The sequence below is a fragment of the Paramisgurnus dabryanus genome, chromosome 17 (genome assembly GCF_030506205.2).
Source record: "Paramisgurnus dabryanus chromosome 17, PD_genome_1.1, whole genome shotgun sequence".
Lineage (NCBI taxonomy): Eukaryota > Metazoa > Chordata > Actinopteri > Cypriniformes > Cobitidae > Paramisgurnus > Paramisgurnus dabryanus.
The window spans coordinates 36,568,269-36,576,463 of NC_133353.1; the positions used below are offsets into that span (position 1 = coordinate 36,568,269).

The following is an 8,195-nucleotide window of genomic DNA, read 5'->3' on the forward strand; positions in this document are numbered from 1 at the left end:
TTTGCTATACTGCACCATTAATAAAATGTATTATATATGCATTATATATTTCCAAGGGCTGCTGTAGTAAATATCAGGATTCAGATTGCTGCAACTATACAGCAAAAAGAAAAAAAAATATTTGGCCAAAAATATGATTTAAATATATGCTAAAATACATTTTGTAGAAAGTAAAGATTAATTAAATATATGTTTGAATTTAGTTTTAACCTTCATATAAACATATATTTCAAAAAGTATTTCAGAGGCAACAAATACATTTCTAATTTTACAACCCATACAGCAAAAAATATATTTTTACTGGCCAAAATCTCAAAGTATAAAAATGTATAAAATATAATATTATAAAAATAATAAGTATTTTTTGCAGTTGAAAATACATAAAACCCTTTAAAACTGTTATGTTTACAGGTTTATATAAAGTTTGTCTTCCAATGTGAGGTGAATGCAAATACTTTAAAATATATTTAAAAATATATAATGGCCCAAAATATATTGGTAAAAAAAATCTTTCAAAATATATTTCAGACTAGAAATCTATTTAAAATTATATTTGAAAACATATTTATTTGCCATATGGGTGTATACCAGTCAGATTAGATGACCAGAAATAACTAGTTGAGTAAATGATTATTTATAACCTCTAACCATTGAATGTTTTCAATGATCTAATATGATAAATATGTGTTTACTCTTTCATATATGATGATGTTATTATTGAAATAATAAACCACCCTGTTAAAACTTAAATAGTTCTAGTACTTTTATTCATTTTTCGCAGTACCATTAATTAGATTTGATGATTTTACCTAAAAACACATTCAGATATGTTTACTCATTTGATCCTTCACTCTTTATGTTACATCATTACACCAGCAGATGGCAACACTTGACTTCAGTCAATCTAAACATTTCTTAAATCAGGACTTGACTGGATTATACAACAGCCTGGGACCTAAAACACAAACCTGTCATCTATAATAGTATCACAATAAATATTAGAATATATTCTTTAAGATACAAACTGTTATGTTTAACACAACTGTATTTGGTCAATTATACTGAGAAAACATGAAAGTCCTGTGTGTATAGTGAAACATGTTAATGTCATAAAGTGTTTATTAACATCATTTAAAGAAATGCATCTGAAATACAAGTATACTCAAATTTAAATTTCTTAAAAAGCAAAATCACACTATCTTACACACTAAAATCTTATCACTACTTTATTCTTCAAAACAAAAGCATCACTATCATATGACTGGTTTTTCAGATAAGAGACATTACAGTCACATATTCATATTGTTGTCAGCGTGTGATCTTTCTCCTGGCAGTGACGGGCAGTTGTTTGGGAGCTGATGGTCTGTTCCTGATGTTTTGACATTTGGGAATGTGTCTCTCTGCTGGTCCTGGAGCAAATTTACGCCCACAGTGAGGACAGCTTATATATTCTGGATTCAGATTTAAAACCGACTGTGGCTGATGACCTCCTGGCACGTAAGTTTGTTTCTGACGCCAGTTACTTTTCTTAATCTGCAAACATTAACAGTATGAGTCAGGAAATGAATAACATAAACATGTTTATATATATATTGCAACTAATGACAGAAATGTAAATAATGACAGAATTATCAGAATTATCATTTTAACCCTTCAACCGTCACTGTCCCACAGGTGGGATGTTTGGCATTACATATTTAAAACAAAAATTTCTTAATCTGAATATACACTAATCTTGACAAACTATACATCATTTTGCAAAAAGAATGACTTAAAGAAAATGTCCTAAAATGTCACGGCCAACAGGTGGGCCCAATGTTTTGTTACATATTTATTATCAAATATCCTATAAATCTGAAATAATATTGACAAAATGGATATTATTGGAAAGCTCTAAGAATGTAGTTTTCATATATCAAAACCTTTTAGCAGTAATAATAATGCAGTGACAGTAATTTATTAATTCATGACAAGAGTATGCAGCTAACTGTTTTTTTGTGATTTTAACTTGAAATTTCTCTAAACCAAGAATTTTATGAATCGGATCCACTGAACGGAATCGAATTTGGAATCAGAATCGATAAATTTGAATTGATGCCCAACCCTAGGATTAAATGAAATATTGTTTAAAATGGAAAAAAGACTACATTCATGAAAACTGAGTGTATGATAAATAATTATAAAATAAGATGAAGTTATGCATGTTACACCACAGTAGTCTGAATGTTTGATGTCATGTCAACTAAAAAAATGAATATAATATTTAAAAACCTCTTCTGGTGTCCTGCTTCTGCCGTTGGTCTTCAAGAATTCCTCCAGGTCCGTTCCTTTGGCCCTGTGTTTGGATGTGTCAAAGACCTTGCGCTGAGGACGTTTTCTCTCACAGACCTTCATGTGTGTCTCCAGTCTGTCTCGTAAGAATCGGCGCTGACACACGCCGCACGCAAAGAGTTGTTGTGAAGCATCTGGACTTTCCTCCGGACTGAGTTCCACCTGCAGGAGTCGGTTTCCTCTCTGACTGGGAATTCTGTCTTGTACAGACTCCTCAACTGCGCTCTTCCTTCTCCTTCCACCGTGACTTAATGAAGGTTCATACGGACCCTCGTTATGTTCTCTGTTCTCGAATCTGTCTTGCTTGAAATAAGACCGGTCTGTTTTCCCAGAGTCTGATGATCTTGGTTTTCTCATGTCCCATTCTTCTTCCTCTTTTCTGCTGTGCATTTCCTTTCTTCTGTCATATTTCTCTCTCTGTATCTTATTTACCTCTTCCACATTTCTCCACTCACTCCTGTCCCATGTGTCACTTCCCATTCCCATCCCATTCTCTCTCCAGCTGTTCTCCTGCATTTCCCCTCTTCGTCCTTTTACAGCGTTTTCATACCCATCAGCCTCTCTCTTATCCTTCAGCTTATGATTCTTTGTCATCTCTGATTGTCTCCTGCTCGCCTTCTTTCTTTGATTTACCTTACGTTCCCACTCCTCCCATCTTTCCATGTCATCGCTGATTTCTTTTTTTTCATTCCTATATCTGTCTCTTCCATCATCCCAGTGACCGTATTCATCACTGTACAATCTGTTTTCTCGTTTTCCCTTTTCCAAATATCTCTCATCTTTCTCCTCTCTTGTCATACGGTCATGTCGACCCGTCCTCTCTCTCTGGATTTTCCGCAAGGTCTCCTCTGCTTTAAAAAACCTTTGCTGTAGTATCATCTCTTTTGAGTGGATTTCCTTTGACAGTTTCTCAGAAAACTTCTGTTCCTGATGTTCACGGACGAAATTACTCGTTGTTTGCTTCCTGCCTGTTAGTTGCTCGTGAGTCGACTTAGGAGATTTTGGTTTGTGTTGTTGTCTAATAAGTGCCTGATCAGTCAATCTGGGCAGACCTGAGTGAAATCTCTCTTGATATTCTGAATTTGAGACAGTACCGTAGTTACTCAGGCTGTATGCTCTCTTGTGAAGGACTGGCTTTAGAGGAAACACCTCCTCAACAGCAGAAGCTCTCCGTGGAGGAATATGTTTATTCTGCTCCTCCAGGAATATGTCCTCTTTCCTGTGGATTCTGTCTGAAGGTTGCCAGGGATGCTGATTTGGGCCATGATTTGTTCCTGAGGGATGCCTGCTCATGTCCTCTCTCCACAAGAATGGAAGTTTTGGTGATATTATTTCTTTTTCCCAAAAATTACGTGTCAGGGAATGTTGTGGCACCATCTGCATGTTTTACCAGGGTTTGCAGATCAAGATGCTTATGGCCCATACAATTCTGTGAACTGATTCATAACATTTTTCAATTTCAATTCATAAAGAAATCGTATTGTGTTTAATCATCAAATATAATGTATATATGCATCTCAGAAAAATTCTTATAGTCCAATGTCAGACTTTTAAATGTGCTCATAACAGTCTGTGGATGGATATCAGTGTTGGGTAAGTTACTATTAGTTATTATAATTTAATAACCTTTCCATTAAAAAATTTAAGTAAGGGATAACTCTTATTTTCCTGTAATTTAATTACAGTTACTTCTGATGTAATTGAAGTAAACACTGTATATTGACTGCAGATCAATGATACAATAGCGGATTTAACAGTTAAAATGCTTGTTTTTTATGTCACTTTAAATACTTTAGTAAGTTAAAAAGAATAATAATGACAACACACTAGTGTAATTTACAATCCTCACTATTAACTGGTTAGTTATTAGCATTAATATTACTGAGATATTGGCAGTTTATTTGTACTTAAAAAGCACATATTATTGCCTAATTCTGCAAAACCTTATCCTTAACCCTACCCAAGTCCTACCAATATGTAAACTTATCAACTACTTTACTAAGTATTAATAAGCAGTAATTAGTAGTATATTGAGGCAAAATTAGTTAATAGTTAATAGTGAGACCTTAAAACGTGTGACCAGAATAAATTGTGTACATTTATATGATTTATTCGAGCTGTTTCAAGCCTATCTTTGTATCATTTACTAAATAGGAATTAGAAAGGAATATATGTAAGTAATTCAATACTTTTTGAAAAGAGTAATTTGTACAGTAATCTAATTACATGATTACATTTTATTTTATTTAGTAACTAGTAATTCATTACTTTTTTGAGTACCTTACCAAACACTGATGGATATATAACACACATCCAATTTAAAATGTTTACATATAACATAAAATGTTTCTGCATGCATTGTTTTATAACTTTTTCAATGATTCCTAAAGGAAATATCACTTTAAATCATCTTTGATTTGGTTGCTTTATTAATCTAATATAAAGTATTGCACTGAATCCAGAGCATGTGTATCATAATCTAGTCGTTTTTGATAGTGTAGATATCTTGCATTATCTGTCAAGTCTGTACGTGTCAACTCATATCATATATGTAAAAGAATCTCGATGTAATTAATAGTGTGATATCTACTAAGCTTTAACTTACCAACTCTGTGTTGTCTGTGAGTTTGTAGCGCTGCGTAAAGAAATGAATAACTACCGTTAACAGTCTGTTTACACTCGTTGCCTAGAAACAAGATAACGCAAACTTCCTGATTGTTTGCTATTGGTTGGTGCTGCCCGACGTCGCACAGTAACCCGGATGAAAGACGCACTGTGATGATGACAGCGGCCGCTGCGCGTGTATGTGGAAAACATTTAACAGTGTGCACATTTAAATCTTCACATTTTAACTTAACCAAAAAAAGCAGATCAAGTTTGTTCGATCGCCAAATTGCAGGGAGAGAAGAACACAGCGGTAGGTGACACACAGAGAATCTATCTCAGAATTTCTGATGTTTTCAGACCTCCTCTTCTTTAAGTATCAATGAAATTCCGCAGCTGAATATAAGTATTTAACATGTTGCTTACTTTAAAATATCTCATATTGTAATAACAGCTCAGTATGGATGCAATCACTGTTAGAAAACAAAAATGGTGCAAAAGCTCTCACTGGGTCGTATCCTTTTGTGGAGGTCCACTATTTATGTACAGATATGAGGTACCAATGCTAATATAAACTCTTCAGGTGCAAAGATGTACTGTTTAAAAGGTTACCGCCTCATTTAAGAGTGTAGGAAATATTTATAATGTAAATTTAATATGTTTTATTCAAGCTGTAGAATAAAGATGGCATTTCATTGGTCAGGAGTCTTAATGTGCTTTCAAATATTGATTGATTAATGAATGAATGAATGATGTGATGTGATGTGTTTCAGACAGTGATGATGTCCAGTGAAGAGCTGCTGTCTGTGGATTATGAGGTGTATGGGAGAGTTCAGGGTGTGTTCTTCAGAAAATACACACAGGTATTTATTTATAGTATAGATGCAGTTCATCAAACACACTTTAACACATAACCTGTGCATGTTGTGTTAGGGGTGGGTTGTCACAATGTGAAGCTGCTGATAGCCTACCAATTTTTTTAAAGAATACATTTGTTTGAAATATGAAATGCTATTTATTATTATACTAAGCTATACTGCAAAATATATTTGCATTTAAAGTATGTTAAACTATTTAAAGGAATATTCAATTTTCATAAAAAAGTCCCAATAATATACTTACCCTCATTTTATCCAATATGTTTATGTCTTTCTTTGTTTAGTCAAGAAGAAATTAAGGTTTTTGGGGAAAACATTTAAGGATTTTTCTCCATATGGTGGACTTTATTGGACCCCAACAGTTCACAATTTCAATGCAACTTCAAAGGATTCTAAACGATCCCAACCAACCGAGGCATAAGGGTCTTATCTAGCAAAATTATTGTCATTTTTTTTTACTTTTAAACTACAACTTCTCGTCTTGCACTAGCCGTGTGATGCGCCAGCGCGACTTCACGTAATCACGTATGCTCCTCTTTCTCCACACTAGTAAACACTGGAGCGGTGGTTTCACACATACATCACGGGTGACCTTTTTTGCTAGATAAGACCCTTGGGATCGGTTATAACTGTTGGCGTCCACTAGAGTCCATTATATGGAGAAATATCCTGAAATAATTTCCTAAAAAAAAACTTGATTTCTTCTTGACTGAACAAAGAAAGACATAAACATATTGGATGTCTACTAGTGAGTAAAATATCGTGATTTGTTTTTTTTTTAAGAGTGGAGTAATCCTTTAATGGATTTTCTATCAAAATTTAACAGTAAAATAATTAATGTAACACAAATATATCATTTAATAAATCATTTAAATAAATGTTTAAAACCACCCAACATAACCAGTGCTAGAAAGCATTTGTGTAATTGGAATGTAAACTTTAAATCTCACTGTTACTGAGATACTGTAGCTTTTGTGACAGTTTTCCCATCGTGACAACTAGCCCCAATGTCTTCTGCATGTACAGTCGTTCACTAGGACTAGCTAGTGAGTTCTGACACTTTGTCAACAGCATGTGTGTTGTATTTCCAGTCAGAGGGCAAGAAGTTGGGTCTGGTTGGCTGGGTAAAAAACACTGATGCTGGGACAGTTCAAGGGCAGCTGCAGGGTCCGGCCTCTAAAGTTGAACAGATGAAGCACTGGCTCCAAACCACCGGCAGCCCTCAGTCTCGAATCGCCAAAACTGAGTTCAGGAATGAGCACACAGTGGACAAACTGGATTTTAAGGATTTCAAAGTTGCGCGTTGATGAATTAGTATTTATGTATATAGATATGTAGGTTATTTATTTTAGCGTTTAAAAATTGTGTTTCAAACATGTGGCCATTGTCTGCTACTGATAAAAATATATAGAAAGGCAAAACTGATACCACTCCACTCCGGCACAGAGATTTATTCTTAATTTTTATTGCCTTGAAATCTCATTTCTGAAGTAAACTAATAACAAACTAATATAATAGACACATTTTAGCTGATATGTAATGCGTCTGTAGCCTAATCATTCAGTTGTTAAATTAAATTGTGTTTATTAAATTGGTTATTTCATGATGGCAATTAATTAACTGATTTAAAAACTGTAATAAAAGATGTAAAGTGGTTTACAAACCATGTGTAACAACAATACTCTCCTCTTTGGTGTATCATTCAAGTAGCAAATAGCAAGCTGTCATTTAACAGAAATAAAAACAAAATGTAAACAGAAAATAGGTAAAAAAAAAAAACAAGGTGTTCCTCAAGGTTCAGTTCTGGGACCATTACTCTTCATTATCTAGGCTACATTATGTATCGGACAAATCATTCACCTTCATGGTTTTCAGTACCACTGCTATGCTGATGACATTCAGATCTATACTGCTGGCCAACCAGACTCCATTAAAGGCAGGGTATCTGATTTAGAAAAATGCTAACTTGAGCCTACTAGCACTGAATTTACAATCCCACCCTATATATTACCATCCAAAACCACGCCTCCTCTAAGTCTAAACTCAAAATGTATTTGTTTAATCAGTACTACCGGTCGTAATGTTTCTCTTCTTTACTCTAAGTTTGGTCTTAATTCTACTACTTTCTGTATGAATATAAATATTGAACTGTTGCGATATGCAACTGCAGTCGCTTATATCTTGGACTATATGGCAAATGTCTACTGCCCATTTCTGTGTTCTCTTTATTTTTAATTGTTTGATCTATTATAACCGTCTTTGTAAAGCGTCCTTAAGCATGGGCAATGCACAATAGAAATTAAACATAATTATTATTATTATTAAATGTCGTTTATGATTATATTGCTGTTGAGATGGTTATACTAACAGAAAGCTCTTACT

General features: G+C 34.0%; 2 protein-coding genes across 2 annotated transcripts; one reads left to right on the forward strand and one right to left on the reverse strand.

The window, feature by feature from the left end:
* Positions 1 to 830: 830 nt before the first annotated feature.
* Positions 831 to 5,043, reverse strand: zc2hc1c (zinc finger, C2HC-type containing 1C). Its single transcript, XM_065288753.2, has 3 exons — positions 4,937 to 5,043; positions 2,272 to 3,767; positions 831 to 1,533 (listed from the first exon to the last, which is right to left on the reverse strand). The coding sequence occupies exons 2-3, from the start codon at positions 3,712 to 3,714 to the stop codon at positions 1,309 to 1,311; spliced, it is 1,668 nt and encodes a 555-aa protein (XP_065144825.2). The 5' UTR covers positions 3,715 to 3,767; positions 4,937 to 5,043; the 3' UTR covers positions 831 to 1,308.
* Positions 5,044 to 5,094: 51 nt separating this feature from the next.
* On the forward strand, positions 5,095 to 7,492 carry acyp1 (acylphosphatase 1, erythrocyte (common) type). The gene is made up of 3 exons (XM_065288064.2): positions 5,095 to 5,248; positions 5,709 to 5,798; positions 6,905 to 7,492. The coding sequence occupies exons 2-3, from the start codon at positions 5,715 to 5,717 to the stop codon at positions 7,118 to 7,120; spliced, it is 300 nt and encodes a 99-aa protein (XP_065144136.2). The 5' UTR covers positions 5,095 to 5,248; positions 5,709 to 5,714; the 3' UTR covers positions 7,121 to 7,492.
* The last annotated feature ends 703 nt before the right edge of the window (positions 7,493 to 8,195 follow it).

What these genes read in the sequence shown, in the direction of transcription:
- zc2hc1c (XM_065288753.2), bottom strand. Translation starts at nt 3,714, where the DNA reads ATGCAGATGGTGCCACAACATTCCCTGACACGTAATTTTTGGGAAAAA. An exon ending in GAAGCAGGACACCAGAAGAG is followed by an intron (nt 1,534 to 2,271) that starts GTTTTTAAATAT and finishes TAATGTTTGCAG; the next exon opens with ATTAAGAAAAGTAACTGGCG.
- acyp1 (XM_065288064.2), top strand. Translation starts at nt 5,715, where the DNA reads ATGATGTCCAGTGAAGAGCTGCTGTCTGTGGATTATGAGGTGTATGGG. An exon ending in TCTTCAGAAAATACACACAG is followed by an intron (nt 5,799 to 6,904) that starts GTATTTATTTAT and finishes TTGTATTTCCAG; the next exon opens with TCAGAGGGCAAGAAGTTGGG.